Raw genomic sequence first — 18,326 nt, 5'->3', positions numbered from 1 at the left:
TGGTTTGGGATGGGGATGGTTATGCTATGTAGCTGCGATACTTACATAGGAGTAAGTACGGTGTTGCTTGGCTTAGGTGTACTTGGTTATTTGTGCTGTGCAGAAGACATTGATCAAGTATGGTGGGTGCTTGGCAATCGGCACCGCCAGTTGGCGCGGGATGTGTATTCCGCCAGAGGTACCCGCAAGTACCCCGAGGCATACGAACTACAGCCATGACTGCAGACATTGTCAACATTGCTGGTCTCGTTTCACACTCAACTAGATATCCAGAGGTATCTCGAACAATAAGACATAGTCAAGCAAGAAGACCTGGAGATGCAGTGCAGTCCGCGCCTACTATATTGCACTTAAGGCATCTGAAGCGCAGAAGCATGAAACAGTGCTAGTACGCCAATATATCTAATGGAGACATGTGAACGTACCCGCACTTACTCTGCACCTCACGTTCGAATAGCAGGGATCTCATTCGAGAAGGTTCAAGCAGGGACCTTGAAGTGTGCTTGTACCATCCCCGGCTCGGAATCAATGTCCCTAGAGCGTACTATGTAAACACGAAAGAATGATGGGGGAACGAGCAGGCGGAGCAGGAACACCGGGTGACTCAATGAATCTTGCGAATAGCACCCGCAACCTACTCAGTGAGGGTCGTGTACGAGATCGTCAGTGGATACAAAAGTGGCGAAACCGCACATTAATACTGCCTGGCAGAATCATGGCCAACAAGGCCTACTGAGCCCTCATGCATACACCAAGGTGTTGGGCACTGGGCCCATCTCACTAGGATTGAAACACCCTCAGATCATTCCTCAAGAGGAAGCGGTATAGGAGCGATCAAGGCGGTAATATCGATGGCGGTGGCGAAAAACGACGTTTGTCAAGGACCGAACCAAGTAGTTCCGGATGACAGCAACGAACATCATCCTCATCATCATAATCACGATCACCAGACTTCAAGAAATTTTCAGTTCCTTATAAACGAGCTTCCTTGCTCGCTGACAGTCGATACAACATCTCGCATCTACCCTTCTCCTGCGAAAACAAAATCCACCATATCCCAGACATCGGTGCTGACCATCTATCTCTAAATCGTACGTTGATATCTCTTACCGAAAACACCTTAACAACATACTTTCGTCGGTTTAACCCAGAAGCAGAGGAAGAGAGAGAGAGAACGAAACATTGCAAAGAAAGGACCCAAAAGATGTATCACGAATTCAAACAAGGACCAATCAAGATCACCGTCGGCCACGGATACGGGGCCGGGTACTTCATCAGGGTCGAGGATGAACGACTAGCGGCGGATGGGGACGAATTCCCCGCATCCAGCTTTGAGGAAGCGTGCTACAGCGTTGATAGCTCGGGGATGGGCATATACCTGGCGGCTCGTACTGGGAATGAGGGATCTGGGACCCAAGTTAGCATTGAGGCGATGAGGAGACTGTGGGAGCTATACGGGGTGATTGGGGAGACGATACCGCTTATGGAGTTGCTCGACCTAGGTTTGTCTGGTATCGTGTAGGCGCCATCAACCATGCGGCCATGTGCATGAGATCGCATGTATGGTATGTTTACGATACGGGTTGAGTCAAAATTGTGTCAAGCTTGGGCTGTGCATGCCAATTAAATTGGTTTATCAAAGGGAAACTATTTGACGAAGAGAAAGGTATATGCACCGCATACGGTCAGCGCTGCTGTTGGTTGACAGCCATCTCACGCATCCTCAACAACTGCTCATGCGTCCAGCTTAGAAGTAGGAGGTATCGACCCAGCTGGTGTAGTCAGAGCCCAGGATATCCGTGATGGTGAGCTTGGCATCCAGCTTCTCGGCGAAGCTGGCGCGGGTGCCCTCGGAGCCGGCGCCGGTGTTGGCGTACTCGCCGAAGGTGACGTATTCGGTGTTAGGGGTGGAGGTGGACCACTCAGTCCAGCCGAGGGAGTTGATGACGTTGGTCATGCTGGTCTGCTGGAAGACGACACGGGCGTACTCGGACCAGGGGCGGCCTGTACCCATGTTAGTATTGTCTCTAAAGTGCGAAGCGCAAGATAGGCAAGTAATCATACCAAGGTAGTAGGTGCCTTCGGCAACGTCGTCGCCCTCCTTAGCAGCAACGGTCGACTTGTTGATCACGTAGTAGGAGGTGTCAGTCTCGGAGGAGCGGCCGTTGGCGGTGATGGAGGCAGAGGTAGGACCCTCAACGACACGGATGTCGACGTTCTGGAACCAAGCACGAGCGTGCTGGCCAAAGATAAAGTCGCTAGCCGGGTTAGTGTTGGCTTCGTCCAAGGACCGGCAATCACTTACACAGCACCCTCAATGTAGGAGTTGATGTAGAGCTGGTTACCGGTCTGAGCGAGGAGGGTATCCTGGTAACCAGTGAAGTTGCAGCCGTAGTAACCCTGCTGGTCAGCCCAGGCGGACAAGGCCAAAGCCTGGTGGCAAGCCTGACCACAGGTGTTGGCAATGTTGAGGTTGTAGACCTGAGAGCCGACAGCCTTGTTGCGGAAGGTAGCTGTTCTTGTTAGTCACCGATTATCAGTCTCATCCAGTGAGGCTTACCAGTCAGATCATCGCTCTCACCAGCATCCTCATAGCTGATGGCGTGGGTGATGGTGACCAGGTTGTCGGCGTAGGAGTCGGTGCTAAACAATTGTCAGCACGATGCTAATCAGAGGCAGTTACCCAACGTACTTCTCGGTTTGACCGTAGATGATGACCTTGCCGGTCATAGCAGGCAGGTAGACCTGCTCATCGTAGGTACCCTCCTCGATGAAAATGGTTTGGGTGTCGGTGGTGCTGGTGCTCAGAGCATCAATGGCATCACCAATCTGTGGGTATATCAGTATCGTGCCTTGTGCATAACTCATGCGGACATCCTCACAGTGGTATAGTCACCACCAGACTTGGCGACGACGATCGCGCCGGAGGGAGCCGTGGTACGGCTGGCAGCCAGTGCGGACACGGCGAAGAGAGCGGAAGCCAAGACTGATTTAACCATTTTTGCGATTGATATGAGTGTATGATCGACTGGATCGGCGAGGGAAGGTTGAATGCAGAGAGACGAAAGACCTTTTATACGTTGCGTTCAGCAGCCTGCTTGCTTGTCTGAGTGCGCCATTTCCCTCTTGGGTCGGTATTTGTCTCATATCCGTCAGGAGACTGGGGTGGGGTTTGCAGCGGGATGTCTGCAGACCCCAGTCGAGTAAAGATAACTATATCTGAAATCACTAGGAAGATTCAGGCAAGTCGACCGGCGGCTAGAGTCCGGTGGAGGCGTTCGAGGAAGCTTCTAATGCTTCTCAAGGCTAGTGGATCCTATGACCGCCCAGTCTTCTCCGTTCCCGGTGGGTGCCTCATTTAAATTGGTGCAATCATAGCAATCCCTGTCTTTGCTTAATATTAACGTTTGACCTCCAATGATTAAGCTTAATGAGAACCACGACGCGGGCATGGATAGTCGATGGGTCAATACAAGGTGTGGTGAATTGGAGGGCCGACCCACTTCAGATCCGAAACAGGAGAGCTTTAGGGCTGCTCACAAACGCCGATCCACGACGGTCGGCTTGTGGGGGCATCCAGGGGTGGCTTCAACAGTGTAACAGGGTCTTGTTTGGAACAGAAACAGGTTCATAACTCGACCTCCTTTGTGAACGCATGCCCAGAGTGATCGATATCACACTGAATTAATCCAGTGCTCCCAAGATCCAATGCTGTTGCACATGGCAAATTCGGACAATGTCCGTGTCAAAGCGCCGAATCTGCCCCTGTCCATGTTCGCACCCCCCCTGAAACAAAAAGGAAGTTCTTGAATTTCCTGATTGGCGGGATTTCGGAATCAAGCACCGGAACTCTCGTGCAAGCTGCGCATGGGCCGTGGCTGCAGAACACCACTTCCGCAACATGGCACACCTTGGACACTTTTTCCACGAGTATTTTTACGGCAGCACCGGCAGAGAGTTTGATTCATTGGGGGATGAAGATTTGAGTTCTGGTCAAGCATCAGGCGTTGACGCGCCTCCCCAGGCTACCCCTCTCGCTTGAACCAATCCTGTATCAGTCGCGATTTTCCACGTTTCTTGGCATCGTCGGCATATTGAGACCGAGTTCCGGAAAGGATTCTGCATTTCATATCACGCATATTGCACCTATGGGTCGTTCGGATGGGACCGCAATAATTTCGAGCAGCTATCCTCCGTTGCATCTCCTGATCCTCATTTGTGCGATATTGCATGGATGGCATGGCCATTTTCGGCGCCAATGTTCCGATGCCCTGATAATATGTGCGGAGATTAATATGAGCTGACGTATATCCGAGAGAGCGAATACGACGGATGATGAATGTCGATTGATGACTGGGCCCGAGCATTTACCTACACTCAACTCCAGGCTTTAGTCACTTATTGATCAGATTTAGTCAGTTTGCAAGGAAAAATACTTGCTTGCTGCCAAGCCAGGTCAATCTGCGGAGTTTTATAAGCTGACGTGGACATATCCATAGACCCGGCACGTGTTCACCTGCAGAGTCGCACTTGCAAATAGCCCAATAAGAGATATGTATATGAGTAGAGAACTCTATCCCTGAGGTTGGGATACAGCCATCAAGATAGGAGAAGTACGCTCGTCTGGGGGGTCAAAAGCCATGTAGTTGAAACCTATGGTGCTAAAGGGAATAGGCGCGTCAGATGGGTATGATCTTAGCGGGGTGACAACAGCAGTATTATGCTCAATGAAAGCTCGCCGAGCTGAGCAAAAGGGGGCCTGTGGAGACCTGAAGAGGATCGCGCTCTCAGTTCGGCGGCAGTAGATGAAGGGGTTGAAGTTGTTGACCGAAGTGACGGAAGGGGAAGTCATGTAGACCCGTGACCCACCACATGTGTCTATCTTACACCTTTGTTGCTCAGGCACTTTCGCCCCAACCCTTCAGACCTTCCAAGGGATAAATCAGACGATATCAGGAGATATAGTCTCAGCCAAACACTCCGGTGCCATCTTTCCCTTTCCCCTCCGAGACATAACTGCTTCTTCGTGCTAATCTCGGGTAAGTTAGAGGAACAGTGATGCACAATGCCACGCCCATGATCTTGCCTGAGCATCGAAGCTAAAAAGCAGCAACAGCATAACACCCCATCGATGATTATCCATTCCTGACTGCTCCTCTGACTCGGCGCATTGACTATATATTTCCTAAATCGCGCCAGCAGATGCAATCGAAGTTCATTGTACCATGGATGCTTCGCAAAGAGGCGCCACAATCATCGAACCATGTATGACAGTGACACTGTCCATGAACAGCTTCGGACGTTGTAGCATAATGGGGCCAATTGCACACTCTAGAAGACTGAGTGAAAGTACGTAGGAAGCCAATTTGATCTCTCTGATATCAATCACATTGCTCGTAGACCTGATGAGAAGAGGACAAGCTTGCATATGCCCGCACTAGTGAAATACACTTTCCCCAATGATGAGACTTATGCCAGTCCCGTGCAAGTTCGGCAAAGAAAGTCCCTATCTACATGCTCCAGGCTCGAGAGGCCACCAGTCGCAAGGTATTTCAAGTACCATTGACTTGCGCAGCACCTCAGTCTACATGCGTCGACCCACCATGCGTGACATATCCAGTTGATATTAAGGAAACAAGAAAAGCTTGACTGTCAGCTTTGGTGCCAACGGTACGATCTGTTTCATGTGCGACTGCAGATCGAAGCTTGGCTGGTACCTGTGAACAGATGTCCCAAGCGGCACGTACAGGATATCCCGCCCTGGAGCCGGATTGACCTATGCAGCGGATCGGGTCGCTGCCTCATTCGTGCCTGAGGCTGAACATCACAGTGACCGTAGACATTGATTTTTACATAGTACAATAGAGCTACAGAGAATTCAGAAGCACTGCAACTGATAAGAATACTCGAATGCAAACAGTCCAAGGCAAGAATGCCAAGTCGAAAGCACACGCAAACAGTTGAGCCAACCAGTCGGAATGATAGAATAATCAAAAATCGCGGTTGAGCGGCAGAATGGGTGAGGCGGCCTCAGCGTTTCCCAGAGCGGTAGGGAATCCCAGGTTTAGGTTGGGGCCGACAAGCCGCGTCTCAACCAGTTGAGTTGCGTGCCTGAGTCACCGACCAGGCTCCAAGGCTCACTCCAGCCACAGCAGCCACATGGTATACTTCGATCATATATATAAACTCAGAATCTACCTTTATTGCCCTCTTACGATCGAAACAATCATAATAGAGCATCAAGCATCTACTTCTTCTATCAAACAAGTCACCCGACCACAATGGCCACTCACCCACCCACCCCCGAGATAACCCTCTACTTCGACCTCGTCAGCCCATTCAGCTACATCGCATTCCAAGTTCTGAAGGTATAGCACCACTCTCGAATCCATCATCGCCCAATCCACTGACAGAGCCCCAACCCAGAAGTCCCCAATCTTCCAATCCTGCAAAATAACTTACACCCCCGTCTCATTGCGCACCATCCTCACCACCTGCGGAAACCCCCCACCGATCGCGGTCAAAAGTATATATCTCCCGCCTCAACCAACGCCCAACATCACGCACCCACCGCAACCACACCAAGCTAACAATGAAAATCAACCCAGACAAACTAACCTACATCAACCGCCACCGCCTCGCCTGGTCCCGTCGTCTCAACATTTCCATGACCCAAGCCGTGCCCACGGGTTTCCCCTTCCCGACCACAGATATCCAATCTCTCCTTGCACTCGTTGCTGTGTCCCATCCGGAGAAAGTGGTCGAGATAGTGGAGCGACTGTATACCTCCGTCTGGGCGGACGGTGACTCGGCGTCTGTTACGGACGCTGAGAGGTACAAAAAGGTCCTCGAAGAGGTGTTGGGCGACGATGTGGTGGAGGGGCTGCTGGATGGGGTATGTTCTCTAGTCCATTTTCTCCTAGAAGGACCCAAAGCTAGGGGAATAGATAGGATGTATTCTGACTTTCGCAGGAGAAACAAACTGAAGGCAAGACCCTGTTAGAGGCGAATACGCATCGAGCGATTGAGGAGGGGGCTTTTGGATTGCCTTGGCTGGCGTGCACGAGTCCTGCCGGGGAGAAGGAGGGGTTCTGGGGCGTGGATCACTTGGGCCTGGCGGCGGAGTTTCTGGGGTTGGATGTTGGGATGGAGTGTGGGTTCCGGGCTATGATGAAATGACCGAGCTTGCTTCTGATATAGACGAGGAGGTCTAGAGTCGCTTTGGTTCAAGAGTGCGGTGAACATTACATAGATAGATGCTGCTGGATTAATTGAGGTCTGATAGGTGCATCACTGTTGTGGGAAACATATTGTGTGGCTGAAAGATGGGCGGATGCTGGGAAATACAGGCAAAGACACAAACCCAATTGATCACGAATATGTATATCAGCTCTGATACAATTACGAGATGTAAAAGTACTCGAACAGGATACTTCAACTCAAGAATGCAAGCAATATTTATTCAAATCGCACGATTTGCAGCAAAGCACGGCAAAGAGAGCTGAAAATTGAATGGTGAGTCTTGTCCGCTCTCCTGACATTGCCGTCATAAATGTTTCAAGGCCTGTCGGATCACATGACAAGCCCGGGTGGTCTAGTGGTATGATTCTCGCTTAGGGATTCCAAACCCAAGCATATCTGCGAGAGGTCCCGCGTTCGATCCGCGGCTCGGGCCTTGCTTTTTTGTGTTTCTTTTTTCTGCTACTTTCAAGTTTCGCCGAACTTCCGTGAAGCTCTCACTCAGAGAACAAGACAACTACACCCAAGAGGAAGAGGAAGGAAGGAAGCAAAGAAGCAAAGCGATGAATGGGCGGCCCACCATCAATTCGACAATTATCCCAGAACCCATCGAGAATCCGCCATGTCAGTCTGAATGAACCATGTAGCTTCTCTCACCCCACCAATGCTTCTATCCTAATGAACGGATTCTCTTTTTGCATCAGTAACGCCCGCCAATTTCGCCTGAAGTTGCTTGATGGTCAGATCAATCAGGCCCCCAATAGTCTTGTTCTTGGAAATCTGTGGCAAGGAGACGTCGAGACCCAAGTTCCGCCTCATTCAGTTTCTCATTCCCTTGGCGATCACCGAAATGATCACTCATATGAACTCTTATGTTCAATGTGGGTGGATGGAGAACATGGCTTCGACAGATTACATCGGCCGCACGCTAGGGTCCGCCATGGGCCTGCTGTTCCCCAGTTCAGCGATCACGGGGGCAGCAGTTCGCGTTTCCCAAATATTGGAGGTTGGTGCTGAACCGGAATGGGAGTGCGATCCCAGGACGGTTTGCTGAAATATCTCAAGTACGTGCCCCCTCGTCCAATAACCAGATTCTCGCTGAGCTCATGGCTTGCATGGTGATAGGCATCTCATTGATGAGCCCGATATCACCCACAGTGTCGAGATCTAGGACCGAAGACAAAAGCATCTTCTAGCTTTCATATTGAGTGGACGGTCAGAGAACATGTTAGCTGCTGGATAATCGGCTTGCCCAGCAATTCCACAGATCTTTACGGTGCACCCGACGGCCATATAGAGGTCAAGGTTCTCCTTTGTTATCACTTGGTGTCGAACCCAAGTGCTGTTGACTTTCGGTGCCATCGCAGCCTGCCATTTCTCGAATGACATCCTTGCAAAAGCGCAGAACCGTAGACTCCCCGCCATCTGGACTACGCCCTTCAAGGGCACCAGGCAACTTCGCATGGCCATTGTGATACCACCAGACTTCAGAATTCTACTTGACCGCATATCCCGACGCAGCCCATAGCCTGGAGCTTTGCGATAAATGCTTGATTACTTGATGACTGCGCCGAAGGAGAAAGAGAATCGAGACTCCGTGCCCCTTGCTCCACCATCCAGGTCGACACAATAAGACCCAAGTCCCCCAGCTCTCCTACCATGAGTCACGACGCAGTTTTCGCAACATCGACCGAGTGGTTCTAAAGCCCAGTATGCAGCTCAGCCTTATCTGCAGGAATCCCAAGGAGAATCCTGCCGATAAAGGTTTCCCTTCTGAAGGAAACGAAAGACGTCTGCTGCTTGACTCTCGTCAAAGACGATGCGAGGTTAAATAGGCGAGACCTTGCCCACCTCATACCGAGTCTGCAAAATTGCATTCAGACTGCGCTCCTATTAGCACAATTATGCCGGCTGTAGATCCTGGAGGAAATTACTACCGCTGAAGGAGAATGTCATCCAAGTGCGTTGCTTGATACATACCCGCACCACTCATTATGCGGTCTGCTTTCTCGGTGTATTCTAAGTTGCATCAAGTGGAAGGATATTGTCTCATCGCCGAGAACCCTCGTCCACCTCTCGACCTCAATCGTCTCTTACATCCTGCCCCATCGTCCCCAAAGAAGGAAAACGTTCCCTTCAAGGGGTTCAAGGGATGAGCTGAAACCACTTCACCCTCGCTTACTATTTCTTATTCTGATCTTTATCCGCTCCTGTGATCGCTCGAATCGCTTTAACATTCAACGCAGCTAGCATGGTTTCTGCATTTTTTACAGCGCCACGGGCATTACAATGCCCAGTGAGGCTGAGGACTACCAGCTGTATCTAGCTTTTCTTAAGATCGAATGCTATTCTTCTGTTTCGCAAGTAATCTTCACAAGGTTGAATGTCTTGTATCTCATCTGCCGGTTCTGGAGGCTTTGAGGAGTGCACAGGGTTTGGGGAAACCTTGGCTTTATTTTATTTTAACCTGCTCATCCATTGAAGGAATTTTAGATTCGATGATTGAATATGTCGATGCCATTTTCTTTTTGTTTCGTCTAGCAAGAAAGCGAGGAAGAGCACCATATGGGAAGCGTAGTCTTGAAGACCGGATGCACATTGTAGACGAGGTACTCGATCTAAGATGGCTTTTTATACCGTCTATGCTTTTGTACTCGTACCTTCGCTTCTTACACAGATCCACTACCTGACCAGTAATGTTGTCGAAGATACAAAGTAAATAACCAGAGCACACAACACACACAAAAAAGAGACGTTATTCAATCTGGTAGTTCACCCTCAAACAAACAAAAACACTACACGAAAGTCCAAACATAGCCCCAATCAGCCACCACAAATAAGTAGTCACTATATCGATCCCCGGCCTACCTACCCCTTCTCATACCGAGCCTTAAGGTGCTCAAGACACAGAACCGCCAGCCCGCCCACGGTGGCCGCCTTGCCGATATCCACCAGACTAATATCCAAGGTCAGCACCCGTCGCGCCCACGCCTTGATTTCGATAGCCATAAGGGAATCGATCTTGATACTTTCGCACTGCGTCTGCGCGGCCTCGTCGTCCGACGCGATCTGCGGAAGGATCATCCTGCCCATCTCGAGAATGATCATTTTTCTCGTCCGCGGGTCATCGGCCAACGACGGATCGCGTTGGATCGCGTCCGCGATTGTCCGCAGCTCGTTGTTCTCGACCCCATGCCGCGACCCCTTCAGGTCCATGTTCGCGTACAGCGCGAAACGGGGGTCTTCTCGGCGCCAGGTTGTCCGGATCGTGGAGTCGGTGAAGGGCTTGGTGCTGCCGAGGCCGACGATGGCCGGATTGGAAATCAAATTCTGACTGGTAAGATCGTCATCGTGGCTGACGGATTGCCAGATCGCGACTTCGAGGCCTAGGAGGACTTCCTGCTCGTTCAGCATGCGGATGCCGTTGCGGCGCAGAGTGTGGAGATATTTCGCGTTGGTTCTGAGCGTACCCACGTCTTCGACCGGGCCGAGATCGAGAATGGACGACGCTAGACCAAGCTGTCGACGATATTTAGTGAAAGCCGACAAGAATGAGTTGGCGGCGGCATAATTGGCCTGGCCTGTGAAGCCATTGACCGCGGATATAGAGCTGAACACGACGAAAAAGTCGAGACCTTGATCCTGGACAGCATGGTGTAGGTTCCAGGCCCCTTGCACCTTGGGGTCTAGGCATGTGGTCCAGTCCTCGTAGCTCATCTTGGAATAGGTTTGATCCTGCAGAGTCAATCAGGATGTTTATGATCCAAGCTTGGGTGTGCCCACTTACTCGTAGGACCATAGACAAGAGCATGACTCCTGCCAAAGGCTTCGTGCATCTCGTAATCGCCTTCTGTACGTCTTCAAGCACCGCCACGTCTCCGGAGACGAATATAGCCTCACAGCCCTGGAGTCTGAGTTCTTCACCGAAGAGGCGATTGCTCTCTGACTGGCCAGCGGAGGGAGAGAGATAAACAATCTCGCGAGCACCTCGCTCAACCATCCAATTTGACACAGAGCGCCCGAGCCCGCCAAGCCCACCAACCAATAGATAAGATGCAGTGGGAGAGAAGCTACAGGCCGAGGGAGCGGGTGCAGATGGGAGCTCATCCGGCGAACCGGGCATCTTGACCAAGATCTTGCCGATATGGGAACCCTTCTGTATATACCGAAATGCACTCGAGACTTCTGCAGCCTCGAAAATTCTGATGGGATGAATGGGTTTGATCTTACCCTCTTCATACCAAGCCTTGAATTGCTGGGTCAACCTGTAACTTCATCAGCATAACAAACGTGACATAGCCAGAGATCAATCGACTGCCACCCACCATTCCCACGTGTTTAGATCTTGTTGACCAAGCTCTAGCATATCTACGCCCACAAAAGCACGATTTGCGAGGAATGGCGCCATATCAAGAATGCCGTTTGTCAGAAAGTCTCGTTTTCCGAGTTCGATCATCTTGCCGAATGGAGCAACACATCTCCATGAGGCATGAAGGAGTTTTCCTGCCAACGAGTTGAGGACGATGTCAACGCCGCGCCCGTTCGTCTCGCGCATCAGGTCGTCCACAAATGATTCGTCTCTTGAGTGGAAGATGTTTGATCGGCTAAAACCGAAATGATCAACCAGATACTGCACCTTTTCTTCGTTTCCGACCGTGGCATAGATCTAGACGTCATGTTAGTAGCATCGCCCATGATGAGGTACGCATTCTCACCTTTGCCTCCAAAGCTCGACAAACATGAATAGCAGCTTGTCCGACACCTCCGCATGCCGAATGAATTAGAACGCTCTGCATTCCTCAGTGTGATGATCTTCATATAATGTTTAAGCATAATCAACGCACCTGGCCAGCCTGAAGCGCCCCAACGCGGAGGAAAGAGTATAGTGCAGTGGCGTAAACCGACAGCATAGTGGATGCATCTTCCATGGCCAGTCCATCCGGTAATTTCACGCAGTAACTTTGATTGGCCACAGCTCTTGTCGCAAAGAGCCCGTTCTGAGTAAAGCATATTCTGTCTCCGGGCTGAAACCCATACACTTGCGGCCCAACCTGGTGGACGACACCAACCGCTTCGAATCCTAAACTACACCGGTCACCAACCAGCCCCATGGCAACCATCAGATCCTGTACAACTGTGAGCAAGTACCAAAGTAGCAGGTTGGTAAGAATCCTTGTACCCTAAAATTCAATCCAACGTAAAGGACGTCAATTTCAACTTCATCGTCTCCTAGCGAGGGGTTGATCGTATCACACCAATGCAGGGTATCCAAGAGGCCATATGCAGAGATATCGAGCTTCTTGCACATGTTATTCTTTTCCTCCATTGGGGATATCGAGGTGCCCTTCACAGGCCAATGACAACGACTGACATACACGTCGCCTTGATGCAGAGCATACTCCAGGTCGATGCTTGTGCAAGAGAGTTGTTTTGCCTGCCCCATTTTCTCGATCAAGCGCAAAATATATGAGTATGCTTTGAAGTTAAAACAATCAATCTCAAACACCGTGAAAGATATATCGTTCTCCTGTTGCATGGTGCGTGCAAAGCCATGGACGAGACCGAAACGAGGGTCCGGGCAGCTCAAATGGGATGGATGCGTAAGCCAGAGTATCGCACCTCCACCAATGTTCTGGACAACGTCTCGCAGTAACCCAAAGGCTTCATCTGTGATGTTGTATAAGAAAGGCTCGTCATGATCGAGGAGAGAAACAACAAGAGCGCCACTAGGATACTCTTCTCCCATGCCACCAGAGGTCACACAGTAGCCATTCTGCACAAGACATCTACGCAGGCCCTGTGCCCAGATGCCCTCAGGCCCACTGCGCAGAAGATGCACCGAGCCCCGTTGTATCGTTTTGCACTCTAAAGGTCTCGATAGCATGGTAAAGTTCGTGTGGAATGGGCGTTGATTGTCGTAGACTGCAGCCTCACTCCCGGTAAAACCTGCTTGCTTGAGCTCTATATCCCATCTCCCAGGTGATACGTACGGTCTCTGTTGCCTATCTGCCTCTTCTCCGAGCCACCATCCAGGGAATACTCCCTGATCGGGTAATAAATCATTAGCCGAGATGCTCCACAGAGGCACGCATTTGAGCTTAACAATCTCAAGTACATACCATCAAAAAGTCTATGATCCAGATTGCTAATGGGACAGTCAGCACTATTGAAGGGTATCAATGGGCAAACACAATCACTTACTGGGGTCAAGCTCATGTAGCAACAAACGCCCATTTGGACGTAGGAGGTCGTGCACACTTTTCAACGAGGTCTGAAGTATCGGAGTAACATGCAAAGCCTGTTCAGACGTTGTGTTGTGAGAACCGAGCAATGAGATGTACATGTGGAGGTAACGGAGTGGACAGAAACAGACGTTAGATGCGATGACCAGGTCAAAGCTATGTAGCTCAAATCCTTGCTCGGCGGGTGGTTTGGTGATATCGAGAGTTCTGAAATCGAGGCCACTATAGTCCTTGAACTTGTCCGCGGCAGTGGCAAAAAAGCCAGGTGTTATGTCAGTAAACGTGTATGACGAGTAGAGTCGAACACCATCCGGCGTCTGGAGATATTTCAGTGCTTCAGAAGTGGCACATCCAGTCCCCGCCCCAACTTCGAGGATACGAAGTCCAGGGTTTGTTTTGCCCAACAAGTACAGGAAGTCTTTCGTCTGTTGTGGCGGGGTGACAGCATAATACCTTTCGAGTATGTTGTCCTCGAGGAAGACATCTAGTGGAGAGACTATACCGAGCAAAAACTGCTCACAGTTCTCATAGACCCGCTGAAGCATTGTGGGGAGGACGGTCCATTCTTGTGGTATGGGCTTGATATCCTCCAAGGTCTCACGAATGAGGTCTTTTCTCTTGTCGGCTCCCATAAACACCCATTCCTGGGACCCTGCGAAGATAGTTTCTTTACCTTCCGCAACGTTGCGAGCCTGGCCTGTGATATGATCTTTCCATTTCTTCATATGGCCAGAACTCGGGGTGATGGACCCCACAATGTCTGCGGCATTTAGGATATAAAGAATGGCGATTTTGCCCATCGCCCGTACCACTCTCGCTGCTGTCTCACCAGAGTACATTGGAGCTCTCTCAATTAGCAACTGATCAGAAAGTAGGAAGTCTATATCTTTCGACCACTCCATCCGCGCGACTAATGGAACAACAGGATCGTTGTAGAGACCATCATCATCCAAGGTGAACAAGAAGACTTTTTGCATTGACAGTCTCACATGGCTGTCTGCACACATATTTACGTTCCCTAGTCGCTTTTCAAAAACACTAGGGTTGATTGCAGCATGAACATTCATATGCTTATCCCCATGGGTGACGTAGATCTCCCCTATAGAGGCTGGAATTGCCAGTCCAGGCAAGCGACGCATGAGCCCATTGGACTGGGCGACGCTCAGTAGTTGTAGACAGTGGTCTATGGAGGTAGGGTGAACAAAATATCTGCTATCGTGTTCAGATGCATCATCCACGATTGATGCTACCGCAGTGAGCGCAAGTGGATCTGCTGATATTTCCCTGAGACCTCGAAACCGCGAGCCATAGTTGAGCCCTCTTTTGTTCAGAGCATCATACCAGCTTCCGAATTCGACAAAACGAGGATGAGTCTGTGGTCGCTCGGCATGTTGACGCGCAGCTGACTCCGGTCTCACCTGCCCTTGGCAGTGTTTAGTCCATGAAATGCCGTCGTGGACCATAACGGACATGGAATACCACTCTGAGTCTTCCATGTCGGAATACTTGGTGGGTTTGAAGCTGGTAATAACCTCAAAGATTGTACTCCCTTCCAATACCCAGGGAGCCTTGAGAATGAGGTTCCTGATCGCGAAACCTTCTGTTGCGGGAAACAGTTGCTGTATCGCTTCTCCTGCCATGGCAATATAGCCTGCGGCCGGAAAAACCACACTTCCTTGCAGAACATGATCACATATCCAAGGAACACTGTAAAGAGAGAGTAAGTTTCTCCATGTCGGCTCAAGCTCGGACATCTCTGACACGCGAGAACCCAGGAGCTCATGATGCATGGCCCCATTGAACCTCCAGTCGCGTACCACACGACTCTCTTGCCATTGAGCTTTCCCCCGTGCCCAAGGATACAGTGGCAACCCTGTGACTACCTTTCCATTTGCTTCGGAACCTGCTAGTTCGAAGTTTATGGGGACGCCGTTGCAATGAAGAAGGCCGGTAGTCTCTAGGAGTTGAATCTCTGCGTCCTTACCGCCGCGCAGGATAGTTGGGACATAAACGTGGTTCTGACCGGACGCTTGCTCTCTCCATATCTGCTTCAATGGGGCTGACAACACAGAGTGAGGACCAACTTCCAAAGTCACTTGCGATCGTGGCTCTTTTCTCAAAATTGCTTCGATGGCACCTTGAAATACCACCGGGGATTCCAAGTTCCGACGCCAGTAGGAAGATCCCAGCTCGACGGGGTCTTCGATAATAGAGCAAGTCACGCTTGACGCGAGAGGAAGCATATGCGTCGACGGGTGCTCTATGTGTGGTGCTATCAAAGATTCATAAAAGCGGCCGCAGCGCATCATGTGATCTGTATTTGGGTCAGGACCTGATAATACGCTTTAGGGGATATACTCACGGGAGTGATAGGCCACATCTATTTTCAGCATCTTACAGAGTGTCTCGGGGTTTTGCTGCCTGATATACTGAATGGTCCTTTCCAGTTCGTGCTTGTCGCCAGAAAGGGTTACACTCTTCGGGCTATTGATGCAAGCAATGACAACACCTTCTCTCAGGTAAGGGCCTATCTCTTGCGAGCTGAGACTGACAGCAAACATTGACCCGCGGCCTTGCTCAAGCTTTGCAGCTACCCCGCGGTAATATGCCAATATAATGGCGCATCTCATTGTGATTGCTCCTGCCACATACGCCGCAGCTATTTCTCCGCTAGAATGCCCTACCACGTATAACGCTTTCAAGCCAAGGTTCGCTAGCACGTGGTATAGTCCAATTTGGAAGGCAGTGCATAACGGTTGCGATATCTGTGCTTCGTGAATACGAGAGTTAGGCTCGTTAGTTATCTCATCCGCTAAAGACCAATCGGGCCTGTCAGGCAGACTCTGCAGTATGCCGTCCATCTCATCGATCGAAGTCCGAAAATCTATAAATCGACTCATCAAAGCCTTTCCCATCCCAGGCCATTGAGCACCTTGTCCAGAAAAGACAAGAATGGTGAGGCGATCTTTCGCTTCAGAAATCTGAAACGCAGAGGCATCGATAAAGTCGTTGGGACGTGCTATAACAAAAGCCCGGTTGGGCAAATGTACACGTCTGTCTCGAAGGGTATAAGCAAGATCTGAAAGTGTGGCAGTATTTGTGTTTGCGAACTCTGTGAAACTGGCTATGCGAGCCTGCAAGCTGTCTTCGTTGCTTGCTGACAACACCAAAAGTTCGGCTCTATTCTCCCTTCGCGTGGTTTCGTCGGCACGAGCTTTGACAGTTGAGGAGTAGGAGTCAATTATTGCGTGAACATTTGATCCCCCAATCCCGAAACAGTTGACACTAACTCTTTCCTGGCAGCTCTGGGGCCAGGGCGTTGGTTCTGAGGGCAAACGAAGCTTTCCTTCTTCGAAGGGTATATCGCGATTTGGACTCCGACAAATGGTTGGAGGGATAACCCTTTTCTCCAAGGACAGCACACTTTTGATAATGCTTGTAATGCCGGACGCCCCTTCTGAGTGGCCCACGTTGGGTTTGACCTATAATTTGTCGCATCGGTTTTCTATCCTCTCATTGAAGGTCAGTGGACTTACCGAGCCTATTTTAATCCCGTTCTTTCCAAATAATTGAGCGATAACCGAGACTTCGGCTGAATCGCCTACCTGCGTTCCTGTGCCATGGCATTCGAAGTAACCAGTGTCTGACAACTTAGCAATACCTGCTCTTCTGTATGTTGTCTCTATAAGGCTTCGTTGAGAATGTACACCGGGAGTAGTGATATTCGGTGTTTTGCCGTCACTGTTCGTAGCTGTCGCTCGAATCACAGCTCGAATCGGATCATTGTTTTTAACAGCATCGCTCAAGACTTTGATGTAGATAGCGTTTACGGCCTCTCCCCTTCCGTATCCATCAGCCGCATTATCGAAGCTGCGACACATTCCGCTCGGTGAAATGACCAGGTTCTCCGACATCGATGTCATCATGGTTGGCGACAGGATCAAATTTGTTCCGGCGACAATAGCCGACGAGCAGTGTCCCAAACAAAGCGCTTGACATGCCTCATGTAATGCTGTCATCGATGATGAACAGCCTGTTTCTAGTGTCATGCTGATGTTCATTCTCATTAGCCCCAGATTTACGGCGAACAACAGGACATGAATCAAAACATAAAAGAAGAGAGGTGTCCCTAGAATCCATTTATTGCATTAGCTGTGGGGTCATACCTCGGTCCACAAAAGTCGTACTCGTAGGATATTCTGTTTGACAAGGCGAAATCTCCTGTTTCAATTGCATAGTATCGATCAGTTGCCAATGGGTCTCTGTCTGCTAGACTAAGCCAGTCACCACCAAAGACCCCGACGTAGCAGCCGATATTTTTGCCTCGCCAACTTGTCTCTCCTGCGCTCTCCAAACACTCCCACACAACTTCCAGTAGTTTTCGCTGCTGAGGGTCCATTCGAGAAGCTTCGCGCAGTGGGACAGAGAAGAAAGCAGGATCAAAATCGGCAGGATCTTCTTCGAGGAAGTATCCATGTTTGGTTCTAACAGAATGAGTTCGTGTCTCGCTGTAGAAGGCATCAACCGAGAATCTGTTCCCAGGGATTTCACAATGGCCAGTCTTTTTGTTAATGAGCATATCCCAGAATTCATCGGTAGTCCTCACACCTCCAGGAAGCCGCAAAGCCATACCCACAATAGCTATTGGCGGACAGCGGCACGAGGAGTTTGATCGATCAGCCAATTCATCTTGATCATGTTTATCGGTAGCCTTTGAAAACAATGGTTTTCCGTGATCATCATAGAAGTCCATGTTCGGGTCTAGTGATTGTTGCTGTTTTGATTTGTTTTGGCTTTCCCTATTCGTTGTTTTTCCTTCTGAACGTATTCTGTCTCTAGACCAAC

At 50.2% G+C, this 18,326-nt stretch overlaps 6 protein-coding genes and 1 non-coding gene across 7 annotated transcripts; 4 read left to right on the top strand and 3 right to left on the bottom strand.

The window, feature by feature from the left end:
• Positions 1-974: 974 nt before the first annotated feature.
• BO95DRAFT_443235 (uncharacterized protein) lies at positions 975-1,662 on the top strand. Its single transcript, XM_025586620.1, has one exon. It carries the CDS (start codon positions 1,205-1,207, stop codon positions 1,520-1,522), a length of 318 nt encoding a protein of 105 aa, XP_025441799.1. The 5' UTR covers positions 975-1,204; the 3' UTR covers positions 1,523-1,662.
• Positions 1,663-1,716: 54 nt separating this feature from the next.
• On the bottom strand, positions 1,717-3,017 carry BO95DRAFT_390136 (pectinesterase). The gene is made up of 6 exons (XM_025583588.1): positions 2,883-3,017; positions 2,693-2,829; positions 2,561-2,643; positions 2,306-2,513; positions 2,065-2,258; positions 1,717-2,004 (listed from the first exon to the last, which is right to left on the bottom strand). The coding sequence occupies exons 1-6, from the start codon at positions 2,997-2,999 to the stop codon at positions 1,748-1,750; spliced, it is 996 nt and encodes a 331-aa protein (XP_025441798.1). The 5' UTR covers positions 3,000-3,017; the 3' UTR covers positions 1,717-1,747.
• A 3,470-nt stretch (positions 3,018-6,487) lies between these two features.
• On the top strand, positions 6,488-7,452 carry BO95DRAFT_482491 (thioredoxin-like protein). Its single transcript, XM_025590248.1, has 2 exons — positions 6,488-6,895; positions 6,973-7,452. Exons 1-2 carry the CDS (start codon positions 6,593-6,595, stop codon positions 7,177-7,179), a joined length of 510 nt encoding a protein of 169 aa, XP_025441797.1. The 5' UTR covers positions 6,488-6,592; the 3' UTR covers positions 7,180-7,452.
• Positions 7,453-7,583: 131 nt separating this feature from the next.
• On the top strand, positions 7,584-7,675 carry BO95DRAFT_t170. The gene has a single exon. It is a non-coding gene; the product is annotated as a tRNA-Pro (tRNA).
• An 18-nt stretch (positions 7,676-7,693) lies between these two features.
• On the top strand, positions 7,694-8,331 carry BO95DRAFT_145147 (uncharacterized protein). Its single transcript, XM_025580598.1, has one exon. The coding sequence runs from the start codon at positions 7,807-7,809 to the stop codon at positions 8,254-8,256; it is 450 nt and encodes a 149-aa protein (XP_025441796.1). The 5' UTR covers positions 7,694-7,806; the 3' UTR covers positions 8,257-8,331.
• On the bottom strand, positions 8,332-8,844 carry BO95DRAFT_145148 (uncharacterized protein). Its single transcript, XM_025580599.1, has one exon. It carries the CDS (start codon positions 8,746-8,748, stop codon positions 8,407-8,409), a length of 342 nt encoding a protein of 113 aa, XP_025441795.1. The 5' UTR covers positions 8,749-8,844; the 3' UTR covers positions 8,332-8,406.
• Positions 8,845-10,107: 1,263 nt separating this feature from the next.
• BO95DRAFT_432243 (uncharacterized protein) lies at positions 10,108-18,234 on the bottom strand (the record flags this gene model as incomplete). Its single annotated transcript, XM_025585048.1, has 11 exons — positions 10,108-10,974; positions 11,027-11,504; positions 11,565-11,905; positions 11,955-12,029; positions 12,084-12,365; positions 12,419-13,336; positions 13,359-13,402; positions 13,441-15,795; positions 15,844-16,963; positions 17,018-17,531; positions 17,648-18,234. 11 exons carry the CDS (start codon positions 18,232-18,234, stop codon positions 10,108-10,110), a joined length of 7,581 nt encoding a protein of 2,526 aa, XP_025441794.1.
• Positions 18,235-18,326: the final 92 nt, after the last annotated feature.

Source organism: Aspergillus brunneoviolaceus (assembly GCF_003184695.1).
Source record: "Aspergillus brunneoviolaceus CBS 621.78 unplaced genomic scaffold BO95scaffold_37, whole genome shotgun sequence".
In the NCBI taxonomy this organism is placed as follows: Eukaryota; Fungi; Ascomycota; class Eurotiomycetes; order Eurotiales; family Aspergillaceae; genus Aspergillus; species Aspergillus brunneoviolaceus.
This window is presented reverse-complemented; position numbering and strand designations above follow the sequence as displayed.